Raw genomic sequence first — 19404 nt, 5'->3', positions numbered from 1 at the left:
TTGCATTCTTTTCATCCTGCGCTCCACAGGTAGAGCTCCAGCAGGTAAACACAGAGACTCTCCATTGTTTGCATCAGCGACCTGATGTGTAAAAGTTGTTCTCTATCATATTGGATGATAGGGCTCGCTTGGGCGGTTTGCATGTTGCAAAAAAAGTTATACACAACCAACAAAGTAAAACAATAAAAACACTAAGAGTTGGGGAGGAGCTCGAGACACGGCAGTCATCCTCGGCGCCGTCTTGCTTTTGGGGGGTTCCCGGTGAGCAGCGGTCAGTACCTACCAAAAGTGGTGAACACCGTTGCTGGCCTGACTACGGTTGTTGACTTGGCCTCCAAATTCCCAGATCTAGAGGCCCCAACTCGCAACTTACAGGTCCTAAAGGATCTTCTGCTAACATCCTGCTGCCAGACACCACAGCACACCTTCAGAGGTCAGAATGTTGCGGCTGATCGGTGTATATATGGACTGCATCATTTTGAAGGTGCTCCTTGAATTTTTTTAATGTGGTGTTTAAAAGACATATCCTGATAACTGAAGATTATTTAGAGGTTCCATACGTTGATGTGAACATACTGCGACAAAAGATGAAATGATTGCAGCAGTGATAACTTCCCACACTACAACATTCTGTCTCACAGCATTCTGAACTGCTAGTTTTTGGGTGTCATATGTAAAACGGTTATTTGTGTGTTTGGGTGTGTGTTTCTATCCATCAATTACATTGAACCTCTTGTATGTATAGGTGCGTGTAGATGGATTAACAGGGAACATTCAGTTTGACCAGTACGGGAAGAGGATCAACTACTCAGTGACAGTGATGGAGCTGAAGAGCAATGGCCCTGTGAAGGTAACTGAACAATCAATGTGCCATATGAACACTTTTAAAGCTGTAACTGTGTGGTATGTAACCATGTGTGTGTGTTTATGTGTGTTCTTAGATTGGCTATTGGAACGAGGTGGATAAAATGGTGGTGACAAAGTCAGACCTTTATCCTAATGATACCATTGGAATGGAAAACAAGACAGTCATTGTCACTACGATCCTGGTAATAAACAAATGAATGACGTTCAATGGGAAGAAAAATAATTTCTCATTTCCTGAGAACATATCATAATGTTTCTTATATGATACTGATGCTTGTGTGTGTGTGTGTGTGTGTGTGTGTGTGTGTGTGTGTAGGAAGCCCCCTACGTGATGATGAAGAAGAATTCCGAGCTGTTTCAAGACAATGATCGTTATGAAGGTATAACATTCATTTTATTTTGTGTGTAAGTGTTGTGCATTCTGTATTTACTTCTTAAATGTATTTCAGTGACTTGATATTTGAGTTGAGTTTACACTTAAGGGCCTGTCTGTATTCTTGGATGCTTTGTCTGCTGATGTGTCTCTTTGTGCATGTGTGTTTTTTTTTTAAATGATGCCAGGTTATTGCGTAGACTTGGCTGCAGAGATTGCAAAGCATTGTAGTATACGCTACCAGCTCAGGATTGTGGGAGATGGCAAATATGGAGCGAGAGATGCAGAAACCAAGATCTGGAATGGTATGGTTGGAGAGCTGGTGTATGGGGTAAGACAATAAATGTGTTTTTGCATGTTGGAAGCAGCAGAGGAGAATGTTGTTTCTGGTGAAATTCCAGGTTTCTCCACTGGGTCATTTCCAAGAGAGCTCTCATACAAATAGAAAAATAATAAAATGTTTAATGTGTTGGTCAGACAAATTCAGATGAAGCATTTGTTGTTTTGGTGATATCATATGGGGCCTTAAAGTGTGTCACAGAATACTTTGACATAAAAATGTAATAAATAGACATTAATAAATAAACATTGTCTAGCATCTTTGAGGATGAGCAGTGAGCATTGTTTAGTCTACCATCTTGCATCCTCTCCTCTCTCCTCTGTCCTCATGTCTGTCAGCATGTGGATCCTTATTCCTCCATGGAGCTACACAGTCCTGTTGCTGGGTTAGCCTCATGCTGTCTTAATTCTGATACTTCCCCAATGCCATGTCATGCACTAAAAGCATTTATGCAGTGCTTAAACTCACAATAACTGCACAAAAATCATAAAGATTCAAACTCCGAACAACACGGAGAATGCAGATATATTCACTTCGAGCGACTTATACAATAATAAGTGCTGGTGAATTAGTGACAAGGCCTTAATTAACTCAAATCGTTTAGTTTTTCCTTTTTTCTCCAGGAATAATTGCTGAGGGTTAATGGAAACAGATGTGTTTTTAGTTCACGACGGAAGATATGCAGAGTTTCTGCTGTCCTGATGTCAATGGGAAGCTCATTCCACCATTAAGGAGCCAGGATAGCAGACTGGTGTGTTTTTCAGGGGTACCTGGGTCCTATTTCATAGTGATGGAGTAGCAAACCGAATTGGCTGACGCCAAGCGTAGTGCACATGTTGGAGTTTAAGTCTGACATTCAACAGCTGAGCTTTGAAAGGACAGCCCCATAGACAGTGGCAGGATCGTTACACCACATGAAGAAAAGAAAAAAAAGGCAACTGTCAACTACTGTCAATCTGTTTTTGTGTTTCTTACAGAAAGCAGATATAGCAGTTGCTCCTCTGACCATCACTCTTGTTCGTGAAGAAGTGATAGATTTCTCCAAACCATTCATGTCTTTGGGAATCTCCATCATGATCAAGAAGCCGCAGAAATCCAAACCAGGAGTCTTCTCTTTTCTCGACCCACTGGCCTATGAAATCTGGATGTGTATTGTCTTTGCCTATATAGGAGTCAGTGTGGTTCTCTTTCTGGTAAGTGTATTTTTATTCCTACCAGAACTCTTAGGTAATGTCAACATGATGGTCTGACTTTTTCAGATGTGGGTATGTAATAGAAATTCATTTTTTGTCTGATGTGTTACTATAGTTACTGTTTACTTACTTTTTGCGAATAGCTAAACTACACAGGGCAAAGACAATTGTGTTTATATGGACAGAGTGTGGAGCAGTGGAGAGAAAGTGGACAGCTGAAATCAGGTTACGTTGTTTTATGTATTTTAATGTTACAGCTGGTTAAGCTGGAGTTCATATTCTTGATGACTCCTTTAAGTAGGTCTTGAATTATTTTTAATTTACTGCTGGTTGGCTTTATTTTTAATAGCTCAGTGATTTTAAAAATAACTTAATTTGATTGCTTAAACATTGAAGCTCACCATTAGACTGGTAAGTTTAAATGTCTGAATTATATAGCCATCTTGCTTGATTTTGATTCTATTTCCCACTAGTGTAGGAAGGTTCAGCAGCTGTTAATGGCATCAAAACAGAGGCACCAATGCACACTGTCATTTGTAAGGATAAATGTGCTGCATACTTTGCATTTTTGTTTTGAATCCTGGATTGTTTTAACTCCAACTTCCGATTGGAACACCGATTGAGTTTGTTTAAAAAGAGTACCAGGTAACAGGTTATACCCTGTTCCAGATAAAGTTCCAGAAAACCATAACGCTCTGCAAGGGGCTAATGTGTTCCTATGAACAGAGCTCCATATCACCCTGTAATGGAATGGAACAGCGTTACTGTGGAAACTACACACAATAGAGAGGGGGTAGAATCTGTAAAATAAAGGATTCTATTTTCTGGCAGGTATCCAGATTCAGCCCCTATGAGTGGACGCTAGAGGAGCCAGAGGACGGAGCATTGCCTCTAACAACCGAGTCCACCAATGAGTTTGGGATCTTCAACTCCCTGTGGTTTTCTTTGGGGGCTTTCATGCGGCAGGGTTGTGACATCTCACCGAGGTTGGTATGCCAGTTAAACCATTACACACATTACTTGTGTAAGAGTGAATGCATTTCGGAAATATTATTTTTAACATGAACATCACCCTGTATTCTGCACTGATGAAAGGCTGCTGCTTCCCACGTTTGTTGTATAGTCAAAACATAAAACAAAGGTCCTGCTTTACTGCAGCATATCTTCATATGTCTGTGCAAACCTATCTCTAATGAGTTATGTGTATATGCAACTGTTTTGCATTCAAAAGTACACTTTGAATGATATCATTTAAAAATAGGTGTTTTCAGATCAGTGCTTTCCATCTCTTTTTACATAAGGAGCCACATTTTATCATTTTAATATAAAAATACCAGTACAGAACAAATGAATTAACCAACACGGTGAACACAATATCTGCAGAAAGCTGTTAATGTTAACATGTTTAAAGGGGTCATATTATGCAACTTTTTCAGGTTCATATCTGTATTTTGTTGCTCCACTAAAGCATGTTTTCATGCTTTAATGTTGAAAAAGCTTTTTATTTTCCTCACACTGCCTGTGCATAAATGACCACTTTTCAATCAAAAAGTGCACTCTGCTCTGATTGGTTAGCTTGCAACTCTGCTGTAATTGGTCAGCCGCTTAGAGATGTGTCAAATGTCCCGCCCCAAAAAAACTGAACAAATGGCATTGCTTGTGTACCAGTTTATTACATATAAATAATGATGGATTATTATCAGTACTCATTTCAAAGTGACACAGAGACATTGGATTAACCTTCAGCAGCGTTTTTAATGTGACGGCACCACAATGCAGTTCGGCGACACTCTACGTCACCACATTCAAAGTGAATGGGGAGGTCCGTCAAGCGTTTCCAGAAATTAACCGTGTATCCCTAACCCATTTATCACGTCCTCCCTCCCTGACTCTCTGGAGCCCCTGCAGTTAAACTACAGAGCAAACAGGTCCATCAACATCATCCATCCAACATCGCCCTCACCCTCACCCTCCACAATGTCCTCTCCCACCCAAACTGTCAGGGTTTGGGGAAATAGGGCCCAAGTGCAGCAAAAAGGGAGGCAGGTATGGGCACAAACAAAAGGCGAGCTTTATTCCAAAGCTGTTTTACAAAAATACAAAGTTAGGTCAAATCCAGGGCATGAAAAACACTTGACTTGAACACATGAAAGACGATAACGAACTGACAGAGAACACAAGGGAAAGCAGGACTAAATACAAAGACCCTAATCACAACACAAGCCACAGCTGGGGAGGGGAGGCAAAAACACGAGGGCAACAGGTGACAACAATGAGCAGGCGGCCCGGGGGCAAGACAGAGGAAATGAAGGGTGTCTCGGGCGGACGCCCCGGGGCAAGGCCGAGCATGGACAGGACTTTTGGCTGGGGAACCTAGGGGGGCGGAGACATGGGCGTAGACCACGGCGAAAGAACTCCGGGGGCCTGAGACAAGGACGGAGACAGGGGCGGAGACCACGGCGAGGGAACTCTGGAGGACGACCTGGAGAACAGTGGAATAGCTCCTGAGGACGACCTGTAGGACGGTGGAATAGGTCCGGAGGGCGGCAAGACATTTCCGGAGGACGGCCTGGAAGGCGGCAAGACAGCTCTGGAGGACGGCCTGGAAGGCGGCGAGACAGCTCCGGAGGACAGTCTGTAGGACGGCGAGACAGCTCCGGAGGACCGGCTGTAGGACGGACTGGAGGACGACAAGACGCCTCTGGACGACGGGCTGTGGGACAGCGAGAAGCCTCTGGACGATGGGCTGGAGGCCGACGGGCTGTAGGCCGACGGGCTGGCAGCGTAGGCAGCGGTGGGACCCCTCTGGAGAGCTGCGGGACCGCTCCGGAGGACCTGGAGCAGGAACAGGTGTTGGTGGGACCCCTAAAGGAACAGGAGCAGACGTTGGCAGGACCCCCATCGGAACAGGTGACGGCGGGACCCCCAACGTAACAGTATCAGGTGTTAGCGGACCCCCCATCGGAACAGGTGACGGCAGGGCCACCGACGACACAAGCGGGATCCCAGTTGGTACTGGCGTCTGCGGAACCCGTAAGAGGCAGGAGATGGCTCCTGCAGGAACCCGGGTGGTACTGGCATCGGTGGGGCCCCCAGTAGTACTGGCGTCAGCAGGACATGAGCTTGAGTCGGCGGGGCCCCCGACTGGAAAGGGACATGTATTGGTGGTACCACCAACGGAACAGGTGTCGCAGGGACCAACGACTTGACGGGGCGAGGAGTTGGCGGGACCCCCATCGGTACAGGTGACGGCGGGACCCACAACAGAACAGGAGCAGATGTTGGCGGGACCCACATCGGAACAAGAGCAGGTGTTGGCGGGATCCCCATCAGAACAGGTGACGACAGGACCCCTAACGGAGCAGGACATGATGTCGGCTGGACCCCGGCAGAACAGGTCTCCACGGGACCCCCAACAGGACAGGAGCAGATGTTGGCAGGACCCCCATCGGAACAGGTGACGACAGGACCCCTAACGGAGCAGGACATGATGTCGGCTGGACTCCGGCAGAACAGGTCTCCACGGGACCCCAAACAGGACAGGAGCAGGTGTTGGCAAGACCCCCATCGTTACAGGTGACGGCAGGACCCCAACGGAGCAGGAACAGGTGTTGGCGGGACCCCCATCGGAACAGGTTAAGGCGGGACCCCCAACGGAGCAGGAACAGGTGTTGGCGGGACTCTATCGGAACGGGTGAAGGCGGGACCCCCAACGGAGCAGGAACAGGCGAGACTGGAGGCGACTGGACAGGCGAAACCAGAGGCGACAGGACAGGCCAGGCCGGAGTCTGGGCTGGAGTCGACTGGACAGGCGAGGCCGGAGTCGACAGGACAGGCCAGGCCGGAGTCGACTGGACAGGCCAGGCCGGAATCGACTGGACAGGCCAGGCCGGAGTCGACAGGACAGGGGAGGCCGGAGACGACAGGACAGGGGAGGCCGGAGACGACAGGACAGGGCAGGCCGGAGTCGACAGGACAGGGGTGGCTGGAATCAACTGGACAGGCGGGGCCAGAGTTGACCGAAAAGGCGAGGCTGGTATCGGCCGGGCCGCCGACAGGACAGGCGGGGCTGGAGTCGGCCGGGCCGCCGACAGGATAGGCGGGGCTGGAGTTGGCCGGACTGCAGCTGGGAGCATGGCGGCCAGGGTTTGGCCTGGAAACATAGCTGCTAGGGTCGGAACTTGAGCCGGAAGCGTGGCTGCAGGAGGTTTGGCTGCAGGAGGCTTGGCTGCAGGGGGCTCGGCTGCTGGAGGCTTGGCTGCAAGCCTGGCCTTGTGTCCCTTTTGAGCCTGTTGAATGCTCCGCGGGCCTCCAAAGGCCAGGCGGGTAACCAGTCAGAGAGTTACATCCTTCTTATAAACACTGATCAGTGTCCTCCAAGCTAGCCCTTGAACTTCTCATATAAGTGCTGAAATGCTTTGTGTTTGTTTGTCTATGCAGGTCCCTGTCCGGTCGTATAGTGGGGGGGGTATGGTGGTTTTTCACTCTGATTATCATCTCTTCATACACTGCCAACCTGGCAGCCTTCCTGACGGTGGAGAGAATGGTTTCTCCAATCGAGAGTGCGGAAGACCTGGCTAAACAGACAGAGATCTGTTACGGAACCCTCGACTCTGGATCCACCAAAGAGTTTTTCAGGGTAAGGACTCTTCCAGGGTCATACAAATGTCACAATCTAAACAAAGATAAAAAAAACGCTACAAAATAATAATAATACAAGTAGGAGTTGTGATGGTTGTTCCTTCTAATGTTTGACACTGTTCTACTGATCAGCACTTGCAGCAGGTAAACCAGACTTATTTGAAACATGTATTTCAATAATGCAGGTTTTGAAGGATTCTCTAAATGTTTTTCAGTAAAGAAATTATTATGCTTTAATGATACAAATTTGTTTACAAGAAAACTCTACATTATACTTGAAATCCCCGTGTACATTAGTAATACAGTGTACTTAACGGTCATACCTTTTTGCAATGTTTCATTTGTTCCTAATCTGTGACTTTCTCGGTTTTTCAGCGCTCTAAAATTGCGTTGTTTGACAAGATGTGGCAATATATGAAATCAGCAGAACCGTCTGTCTTCGTCAAGAAAACCTCAGAGGGTGTCTTGCGTGTCAGGAAGTCCAAAGGGAAATATGCCTACCTACTGGAGTCCACCATGAACGAGTACATCGAGCAGAGAAAACCTTGCGACACTATGAAAGTAGGAGGAAACCTGGACTCCAAAGGCTACGGCATCGCCACGCCAAAAGGATCCCCATTAAGGTGGGTGGATCAGTATAACAATGCTAGCCAACCTGCACTGCCATGTACCATTCACACTACTAACCTGCTGCCTAGTTTTGTTCTTCGCCCCTGTCACAGCTCCTTTCCCCACATAAAACTTGAATAGAGACATGTGTTATTGTCAAATTACAATTTAGCAGATTCAGAATTTCTCTCATTAAGTGCTCTAAACCCCAGTGAGGATCAGAATACACTTGCTGACCATCGGCTATAGTAGTCAGGGAGTTTTACCTAGTGTCTGAACTGTGGCTGTGTTCATGTGCAGCCCTGCTCAGGAAACAAAGCACCATGGGGAGCGATGTAATCTGCTCCCAAGCCTTAGCGCTACTAGGGTGTTGCAGTATGCGAGTGTGATGAATGGGGCATGGCGGCTTACTCGTTGTTATAATAATCCACCTACCCTGATGACATCTTCTCATTGGTTTGTATTTTTACCATGGTTACCACCTCTGACCCATTGGCTGGTGGTGGTTGCCATGACAACTGGGGGAGGGCTGTTAAATTGTCATAATTCAGGTCTCAAAGAAATACTCCAGCCCCATCTATTGCTTTATCCATTTAATTGATTTCATATTCTAAGCATAATTTGTTGTCAGGCAAATATGATGAGCTGGCTCTTTAAGACCTGAAACAAGGGATTGTTGTCCATAAGTATACAACACAAACCTGTGTGTGTCTGTGTGTGTTTGTGTGTGTGTGTGTGTGTGTGTGTGTGTGTGTGTGTGTGTGTGTGTGTGTGTGTGTGTGTGTGTGTGTGTGTGTGTGTGTGTGTGTGTGTGTGTGTGTGTGTGTGTTAAGCTAGTCAATGAGTCTGTTGTGTCGTTTCAGCACACTACAGTTGGCTGTATGGTTGTCCTTTCTGTTCTGGGTCTCTTTGTCTTTCTGCCAGCTCTTTTTGAGTTATGTTGCCATTTAAGCAGCATCAAGCGATTTCTGAAGACCAAAGTGCAATAGAAAATAAAAGTAATTAGTCTCATATACTTCAGTATATTGACTAACCAAGATTATGTCTGATTTGTTAGCTTAAACCTAAACAACTTTACCTGTATTTACAAAAACTGAGCTGTAGCATGACAGGTTGGAGTTTGATTACATTGTCTTGTGATGTGACTACTGTGCATCACTCACACGCAAAGTTGATGATGAAACAATATATCTTGTACCACTGGTTTCACTAGCCTAACAACCATTTGTTATGGTTTCGTATATTTGCTGACTCAGCAGCAGTAACAAGCAACCCTTTCACAAACTTCTCTCAGTTAAAACCTCAGTTTTAGTAATATCGCTTAATGGAGCTTTACTGTATGTCCCATCCTACCATATATCCAATGTATGAATGTTGTTGTTGTGCTATAACATATTAGAACCAGAGACATCTTTTATTTATATGACTTTATTCAGGGAATATTTTGTTTCAGAACTACATACTGGTTGAAGTATTTACTCATTTTCTGCAAACGTCTCTTCTTCGTTTACGATGTCTCTGCTCCTACTATGATCTTTGTGTTGTTATTTAATGTTTTTTTCTCCACAATTCAGTCCAAGTGGGTGATTGATGTTATAATGTAAATGGCGGGTTCAGTTCAAAAAGGAAAAATCCAACACACAACCCTTTGGCATGTAAAAATGACAATATTAAATTAAGCAATGATTTCTCAGTCAATCCCACATGAGATGGTGACACTGAATAACCAAATGTGAGCTGAACTGAGCCTGTGCCAGGTTATTAGTTACATTCTTACACCACAAAATATAGTGTTTTAAATGCCCTAAAAACGTCTGCATGCATAAATCACTTAATAATATGTGAAGTGTGCTATTGACAAGCCTGCTTGATTCACTAGGAAACAGAATACCACTCTCCATTAGCACCAATTTCACCGCATATTCATCCCGCCATTACATCATTACTATTATGAAAAAAAGTTCTTCCTGCTGGATTGTCATTGTTCCTTTTCAAATTATAAATGTCAGCTCTTAAAATAAGATTAGATAAGATAAGATGTACCTTTATTAATCCCTGTGGGGAAATTTGAGTGTTTATGCAGCAACAGAGAAGAGGAAAAACAGTACAGGTTCACACAGGGATATGAAACACAAATTTAGAATAGAAAATAAAAAATACTTAAATTCTAAAAACTAAAAAAAAAAAAAAATATATATATATATATATATATATATATATATATATATATATAGGCCTACAGGTAAAAGTAAAACAAAAAAAACACTGGAATTTTCAAAGATAGAGTTTAGTCTTTATTCAGATGTTCTCTAGGGTAACTTACTGAAACTGCTTTGCAAAGATAAAGACTGAATAGGTACTTTAAGTCTTTCATGCATTCTCAAAAAGGATGCTGTGTTCATGTTATGTCAAATGATTACACAAAGTACTCAAAAGTGAAATTTCTTGCTTTGTTCAGTTTTTCATATGGGATATACAGACCTCCAGGCTTGCATCAGCTTCCTTGAGATTAAAAGCACGTTGAGCAGGAGAGCCTGCAAAACGGGTTACGTTGTTTTTCACAAGTCACAATAATCCTGCGACACTCCCTTTGAATATGCTCCCTGAGTGGCCATTCTCCCTGTAGGATGATGCCCAAAACCTGGTGGTCTTCAAACTGGAATGGGACAGCCTGGTGGAATAATGGCTTGCCTGTATGGAAGTGCAGCATTTCAGCTTTTCTGAATCCTTCTGTCTGTCTGACATGCACGAGCAGGGCTGTGTTAAGGTTCTGTTCCTCCACTGAGGTGGTTTTTGAAACACTGAAAGATATGTGTTTGGGAAAACCTATAAGCTAAACCCAATTTAGAAATAAAGTCTGACTCTGCAGGACAACATTAACAATCCCTAGTTCAAAATACAAAAAAGGGGCAGATGATTAAAGCCTGCAAGTCACTCAAATGCTAAGCCATGGTGTTAGCTAACAGCTGAGCTGTCTTTTTTATGTTGGAATATTTTGTTAAGCTTTGTTGCCTTTTATTATGTAGTACTGTAAAATTAAATGGGGAGCAAGTCTTAAGGACCTGAGAGGCGCTAAGGATGTGTTTCTAAGGGCTTGAGTTTAGGTTCTCCCCCCGGCTTCCTGATTGTAGCCTCTTGAAAGAACTTTATCATTTATTTCCTATTACATTCACACTTGGGGTGCTCTCGCCTATCTAGCCAATTGGATTTGATTCAAAAGAACTTAGGTCCATAGCCCCAGTAAGCACATTCATTTGGGCTTGTTGTGAAAGTTGTTAATCTCACACTGCAGCACCCGATTACCAGTCTGCTGACTGTGACACTCGGTATGCATGTCAACCAGGTTTTTTTCCTAATTGACTGCTTTGCGTGTTCGATTTGTGATAAGTTGTTAAAAGTTCTAGGATAAGACACGACAAAGCTTGCTGCTGGCGTTTTTCTGGGCACATGATATTCATAACATTTGGTCAAAAAGTTGTAATAATACTTTTATCAGTTATTTTTTTGTGAGCTCTTTGTGACATCAAAGACTCATTTACTCATGAGAATCATTAAAGTACATAAACTGCATATTTTTCTGGCAGGCACTGGAATTTGAAAACCATATGCTCGTTCTGATGATGCCTGATGACATGCGCCAAAACTGTGCAATCAATGAGTTACCTGCCAGTCTACATGACTTCATGTTTACTTGTCTCAGTCCATTAATAACTGTTCAGTATGAACAGGAGCCAGAAAAGAACTAAAACAAGTTATCATTTTTTCCCTCTTCCGGGCTAAATGAACCAAGTTTGAAAGTCCCTCACTTAGCACAATCTGGGAACTGCATTCTGAGATATATTCCTTAACAGGATGTCTGTTACTCACATATGCAAGATTCCTTGTGACAAAAGTGTGATAATGACTTTGGGATGGTGTTTATTTGGGGTTTGGTATGTCACGGACAAATGTTGTGTCAAAGGAGCTTCCAAGTATTTTCCTATAGTGAAAAAGCTGAATAAAGTAAGAAATAAACACTTTATTTTACAAGCCTCTTACTATTTCTCAGTTATTTAACCTCTAGTGACTCGGGCTCACTACACTAATACGATCTGAAAAAACGGAAGTGTATGTTTAATACAGTGTTTGTATCATATGTTCGTAGATGCGGATGGATATACTACTGTAAATTCATGCATTATGTTATTTGTATTCAGTTGGACTGCCCCAACATTAACTTCCAGAATAATACAACTTTGTTTAGAACCCCTTTCACACTATTAAAAAACTGTTGTTAGTGTCTTTAACATCCGTTCTAAATACATTGTGTATGATTGTAACCATAATATAACATACACATACTTAATATTTGATACATAAAAGGTGTACCATAATTCTGACTGTTATATATTATATCATTCATCATTATTCATGATCAGGATGAAAACCAAGAAATACAATTCCATACTTTGCATGCATGAAAACATTGCTCTTAAACAATGTGCATTATCCAAAGTATTCATGAATCAGTCCCTTTGCATTAGACCAGGAGTTACTTTCAATTAGCAGAGCCCTTATTTACCATCATTTTAAGTGAGTGTTACACAGATTTTTAAAAAAATCCCTTAAACCTAATGGCCTAATACTAAGCTGAGGTCAGAATTACCCCAGAGAGGAATCTCTCTCAGACTCAAAGGGATGGTGTTCATGAGAGGTGTAAGAACAGCAGTGAGGCTGGCTCAAAAAGAATTGTGCTTGTGTCAGTAGTGATGGCAAATATTAAAAAAATATATGTTTATGCATGAAGGGTTGTAATGGTATTTTATGGAATTTGCATCTATTATTCTTTTTATCCAATCTTATCTAGCTTTACACATTCGAAACAGCCTGTAGCTGTAACTTCAAAAGAAAAGTATCTAACACTTTAATGCATTTTCTTTGTAAGCTACCTGATGCAATTAACAGAAATCCTGATTAATTTATATGTAGTTTGACCACACCAACTTGCTATTATTATATTGATTAACATCCAGCTGAGTAATGCCACAACTAAAAGAGACATGACGTAGCGATGGGACAGCTTTAGACTTTTAAATTATAACTTAACTTTCTCCCCTTACCTGGACTGAACATGTTTAACCCTAACTCTTACCTTTCTTTTCCCTAAAGCTTAACCTCAAACAAAACGTAAACCAATTCTTAGTCATACGCAAAACCTTAATTTAACTTTAACTTAAAGTAAAGTTGGTTTAATAACAACTTTGTATTAATAAGCGTTTGACCATCAGTTCTAATAAAATACTCAAAAAGGAACATGGTGACATCACTAAAAATAGATTAGTAACTGGAGTGGTGAAATGATTACTCCGATCCTGTCTGTTTAACCTCTATCTCAGTTTAAAGAGCCACCTTATGTTCAACGTGGTGTGCATACCTTTAGTATCCTTTGTTAGTGTCCTTTTAGTTTGTGTACAGCCCACAGTCCGATCTTTTTTTGTGATGTCACCTGATTCAAGATATCAATTAGTTTGGTGAATCTCACCATAATACAGGCTTGGAATTTCGTCATTTTAGGGGCAAAGCCATTTGGCCTTTTGTGTCACAAATATTGTTTAGGGCACAAAGGTCACATGCAAGGGCACAAAGGCCATTTAGGGAAAAATTAGGATTTGGAGCTTACAAATAAACAACTTCACTTTCTGATAATAAAAACACATGAATGGCATGGACAACAAATTACTTTTTTACTACACTGCGCATTGAATAGAGTAGTTTTTCATTCAATGTGTGCGGCAAAAAATAAATCACAAGTGGAGCAAAGCGCTCGCAGCCCCACTGAAACATCATCTCATAAAGTCAGAGCTGATTGACTGTAAGTATGTGTGCGAAAAGTGTAGTTATGAAGAGGATACGAGAGGGCTTAGACTACATCACCAGCGGTAACTAATACAAACAGAAAAGGAAAGAAATTGACCATGTACTGGAGCTTTGGTGAGGGAAAGTATAGTTTATGTATCGATGGGTCGATTGCTATTGTAACCACGGTGACGAGTGTCTGTGTTTTCCTACAGTCTGATGTTTTCATGCTGAGGCATCACGGTTGTTGTTATTGTTAAGTTTTGCTTTGTGATAGCGCTCTTTACTCCATGTATTAAGGTACAAAAAACATTTATATATCTAAGTTGTTCGTGCCCCACCAGTTTTGTACATATAAAAATGCCACTGGGTGAGGAGAAGGGAGGTTCCTAGAGAGAGAGAGAGACGGGGGAATGCTATGGGAGAGCTAACGGTATATGTGTGTGCTAGTGATAATTAACGTTCTTCTTTGTTGTTTAGGCGTGGTTCTGGATGACAGTAACCTGTCTCAGAAGTGAATAAACTCACAGATAAAAAGAGACACGAGGCCTCCTTGTATTCTTATAGCGAGTCGCTACAATGATGATTGAATGATGCGACGTATGACATGTGAGGTGCGCGCAACCAATCCAAGCTACAAGGACTAATGCAGTTCAGAGCCCAGACCACCGCTCTGACACTTTTAAAGCAACTTCGAGATTTTAACAGTATCAGGGCACAACGGCCATGGTGGTCGTAGGACGTACATTTATTTTCGGGGCATCACAGCCAGACCGAGGGGCAATGAAGGCCATGGCCGTCATGGCCGCCATGAAATTCCCACCCTGCCATAATAGTAACAGCAATTGCATTTTAAGATGAAAGCCGCAGCTGGCAACCTCTGAAATGTTAACATCTAACAGTGCCAATGACACGAAACATCGGGAAGCTGATTCATGGATGTTTTGTCTAATGTCCTTTATTAATAATTAATAACAAGAGCAAGGAGAGACTCAGACAAGATTTAAAGAAAATGTGTTATAGACAATCAAAAAACAGCTCATAACCTATACCCATCTATATGATTCTGTAAAGGCATATCAAGTGATTTGACCTTGACATATTCATCAACATTCTTATTTCCATTGGTATTCAGCAGACATGCTTATTCTATCAAATACTGATGAGGTTGCTGCTAAGAAAAAGAGAAGCATTCCAGCTGTTTATATTATATATTATGTTTCATGCTGTTAGCATGCATTCCAGCAGGAGGACTGACTTTGACAACAACTTAACTGCTAACAGCCACTGTGTTCATGTAGAAATGCTGTGAACCTGGCGGTGTTAAAGTTGAACGAGCAGGGGCTGCTGGACAAACTGAAAAACAAGTGGTGGTATGACAAGGGAGAATGCGGCAGCGGAGGAGGGGAGAGCAAGGTTAATACACACACACACACACACACACACACACACACACACACACACACACACATTAAGGTAACACTGGGTTGTCCGTAACAAAAAAGTATAAAGAAGCAGCATATTTACAACGCTGCCTGTAAAGGTAGCAATGCTCTATAGCATTTGTCTGACATCTAAGAACCAATGATTACTCATGTTACAAATAGATCCTGAATTGAGCTGCTAATAAACACTACCTATGGGAACGTTGTAGTCCATGCTGCTTCTTCCACAGATGTGTTGCACCCTGTTTGGTTGAGGTCAGGGTTAGGGCAGACTTCAGGGGCCAGCTCAGGGTCAGGTGACCTCATACCAGATGGCAGCAACAGTAAGGAGCAGGGCTGTTGATAAAGAGTTTGTCCACCTGGACAAACTCTGGTTATCTATGGCTCTAGCCTGAAGGAGTACTGCTAAAAAAGCAAAGAGGCTTTTTATGCAGCGCCTCTCATTCTTTGTCTCTGGGGCCAAACATAGTGGCCCTAACAATTACAGGACATTTTTTTTGCAGATTTTTGTTATCTTAGTGATAAAAAAGTAAAGGTATTCACAATAAAACACATACGCCTTTGACAATAGATGGTAAGAGAACTTTAAATGTCTCTCCTGCAACATTGTAATAGACATTTTCAACATGGTATTTAAGGTCCAAGTAATCTGGCAAAATGTTGGAAAGCCACTCTGTGGGATGGCACAAACATTAGTGGGCCTTGTCTTGGTTGCTAGACCAAAGTGTGAGAACTGCTGCCCCTCTAATAACATAAGATAACATTGATAATGATGTTATTTATGTTATTTCCATTAAAGAGTGCCAATAAACCTTGCCGTATTGAAACTGAATGAGCAAGGGACCCTAGACAAGATGAAAAACAAGTGGTGGTACGATAAAGGAGAGTGTGGCTTCAAGGACTCCACCAATAAGGTTAGTTGTATATGTCTGTGGGTGAATCACACACACTGTCTGCTCACATTCAACACTCACAGTACACTTGGTTCTAAATGTATAAGGAAAAGAAAGTTGTCTGTACATCACAGGGGGTGTATAGGATCTCATAACTCAGCAGATTGAATGTTTACTGTTCCACATTGAATAACCAAAGACATGTTATTGCCAGGTGTAAACAGGAACAGAATAGGCTCACTGCGTCACTCAGGTGTTTTTTTGGTACTGTTTTACTATGTGGGTTGGTCTCTCCGTCCATCTCAAACCCTATTTAGATACTGAGCTATTAGGGTAATGACTGCGAAGAGATAGACAGAAAAGGTAATGTGTTGTTGATTTTTAGTAGTGCTTCTTAGTTGAGTCAAGGCAGTCTTTTTATTTGTTAGTTTTTGTTTATTATGTCTTCTTTTGTTATCTGTTTCCCCCATTTCGGAGGGTTTATGCGTTGGCTTTACCAAAGCAGTTTATCTTCAGTTGGGCCTGGCATCTTGAAGGAGATAAACTTCTCCCAAGTTTTAACAGCACGTCAACCCTTCCGAGATGTGACATGTTTATTACAGGATGAAGCATTTCATTTCTTTGAGATTTCAAAGAAATGAAAAAAACTAAACAGAACTATACAGATAATAAAGATGCTTCATCCTGTAATAAACATGTCACATCTCGGACCATACCATTCCTCTCAAAGACTCTCGAACGCATTGTCGCCAAACAAATCCACTGTCATCTCCAAAGCAACCAGCTTTATGAACCTCTCCAGTCTGGATTTCGTCCTCACCACAGCACAGAAACTGCACTCGTCAAAGTTGTCAACGACCTCCTCACCTCTGCTGACATTGGTTCCCTCAATATTTCTCATCGTCCTCGACCTGAGTGCAGCCTTTGATACTGTGAGCCACAAAATTCTGCTCACCCGACTCAGGGACATTATTGATGGTACTGCATTCAGGTGGCTCCAGTCCTACCTGTCTGAATGATCCCACTTCATCTCCCTCCCCAACCACTCCTCTGCCACAGCCTCAGTCACCCAAGGCGTTCCTTAAGGATCAGTACTTGGCCCCCTCCTCTTCATCATTTAGATCCTCCCCCTCGGTCAGATACTCCGCCACTTCAACCTGGACTTCCACTGCTACGCTGATGACACCCAGATCTACCTCAGCACCAAATCTCTCCATAACTGCCCCCTCCCCCATCACCCACATCAACTCCTGTCTGACAGCTATAACAACTTGGATGCAACACAACCTCCTCAAACTGAACAGCAACAAAACTGAACTCCGCCTCATAGGCTCCAAATCCATCCTCAACAAAGTAACCAACATAACTCTCACCTTCGATGGCATCACTGTTTCCCCCTCAAATCAGGCACGCAACCTTGTTGTAATCTTTGATCGCACCCTCTACCTCAAACCTCACATCCTCCAAACAGTCAAAACCTCATTTTACCACCTCCGCAATATTGCAAAAATCCAACCCTATCTAACCCGCCCTGCAGCCGAACGACTAATCCACGCCTGCATTTCCTCCTGCCTTGACGACTGCAACTCACTCCTCTTCGGCATCGGGACTACATTCCTCAATAGACTCCAACGGGTTCACAATACAGCCGCATGACTCCTCACACATACCAAATGATGGCATCACATCACCTCAGTCCTCAAAGACCTTCACTCGATTCCTGTCTCCCACCGCATCAAATTTAAAGTTCTGGTCCTCACCTTCAAAGCCCTCCACCATCTGGCTCCCCGCTATCTCACTAACCTTCTCACCTCCACGGTCCCTCAGATCCACGGCAGCCAGTCTCCTATCCATTCCCACATCCAAACTCTGCAGTATTGGAAACGGAGCCTTCTCAGTGGCAGATCCCAGGCTCTGGAATTCCCTACCCCAAGAAAGCCGTGATTCAGAGTCCCTCAGACTATTTCGGTCCCGCCTCAAGACCCATCTCTTCAACTCTACCTATCCATAAGCCCCCCCCCCCCCCCCCCCCCCCTTCAACCAACTTCTTCATGATTGCCTTCTCAGTTTTTTTATTTTGTTTTGTTTGTTTGTTTGTTTTGCCTGTCCTTGTTGGTCCACCCACACTCATAAGCATTATATAAATATAATTTATTATTTTTATTATTATTATTATTATTATTATTATTATTATTATTATTATTATTTTTTTTATTATTATTATTATTATTATTATTATTATTATTATTATTATTATTATTATTATTAATAATAATAATAATAATAATAATAATGTGTTAACATTTGCCTTAAGTACTAGGATCCCATATTCAAGACAATCTTTATGCGCCCAGTTACATTAGCAGTACAATTAGGTCAGTTTATTGAAATCTGCGTAGTCAGGGATAAAGTGTTGCTCAGCATTTGTGGAGCTGGGAGTTGCTGGGAGAGTTGTAGAGAAAAAATAGCCTTCTGGGGGACCAAATAATTAAATCATTCTCAATTGTTTTTTAATACAATTAACTTTCTTATATAAAGTGATATTTATGTTGTTTTTCCACTTGCTGGTTTTATACTTTCAAGCTGCGACCACACTGCTATGTTTTTGACATTAACAACCTCCATGCTTAAAGTGCAGTTGTCAAGCTGCACAATCTGCCGTAATGTGTTATTATAACACAATTGTGGCCAAGTTTAATCCAAAATAGTTGGAAATAAATGTAACTTTGTCAGTTTTATGTTACTGCTTATCAGGGGATGTTGTTTATACAATGTTTTGAGTAATATTTCTCTTTGTACCTTTTATAACATGATGGAGGAAGGGCCTGGACCTTCTCTGTTTTGCTGTAACTCGGGGTTCTAAGCCCCGCTCAGTTAAGGCCTGTCCCCACGCAACATCAGGGCCAAAACTGGTGCAGCAAAAAAATAAGATCCAAAAGGGAAAAAATAAGAATATTAAAATCTGAAAGCATAAAATCTGCAACGGGAAAAAAACACAAATGTCAAAAATATATATTAAAGTATAATGAGAATAAAGAAATGTATTCGAAACTGAATCAAAATAATATATAAACTGACTTTTTTTTGTTTTACTTGAATATATTTCATTTTCAAATGCAGGATCAAATGATCAAACATTTTGGCCTGAATAAAGCTCCATACATCTATGGCCACATTGGAATTTGTTGATAAAAAATACTCTTGTTGC

General features: G+C 42.3%; 1 protein-coding gene across 4 annotated transcripts in view; it reads left to right on the top strand.

The window, feature by feature from the left end:
- Positions 1 to 19404, top strand: part of LOC134864810 (glutamate receptor 2-like) — a 64023-nt gene that overhangs the window by 31235 nt on the left and 13384 nt on the right. For 2 of the 4 annotated variants that reach the window (XM_063884078.1, XM_063884076.1), the window contains exons 9-17: positions 746 to 850; positions 942 to 1049; positions 1184 to 1247; positions 1429 to 1571; positions 2558 to 2773; positions 3605 to 3759; positions 7214 to 7412; positions 7790 to 8037; positions 16103 to 16217. In XM_063884078.1, the coding sequence (XP_063740148.1) occupies positions 746 to 850; positions 942 to 1049; positions 1184 to 1247; positions 1429 to 1571; positions 2558 to 2773; positions 3605 to 3759; positions 7214 to 7412; positions 7790 to 8037; positions 16103 to 16217 (1353 nt within the window). Of the gene's footprint in view, positions 1 to 745; positions 851 to 941; positions 1050 to 1183; positions 1248 to 1428; positions 1572 to 2557; positions 2774 to 3604; positions 3760 to 7213; positions 7413 to 7789; positions 8038 to 15159; positions 15275 to 16102; positions 16218 to 19404 lie in introns of all 4 variants that reach the window. The other 2 variants (XM_063884077.1, XM_063884073.1) reach the window with 1 other exon arrangement.

The sequence above is a fragment of the Eleginops maclovinus genome, chromosome 5 (genome assembly GCF_036324505.1).
Source record: "Eleginops maclovinus isolate JMC-PN-2008 ecotype Puerto Natales chromosome 5, JC_Emac_rtc_rv5, whole genome shotgun sequence".
Lineage (NCBI taxonomy): Eukaryota > Metazoa > Chordata > Actinopteri > Perciformes > Eleginopidae > Eleginops > Eleginops maclovinus.
The sequence above is the reverse complement of the archived record's forward strand: the minus strand, read 5'-3'. Positions and strand labels throughout refer to the sequence as shown.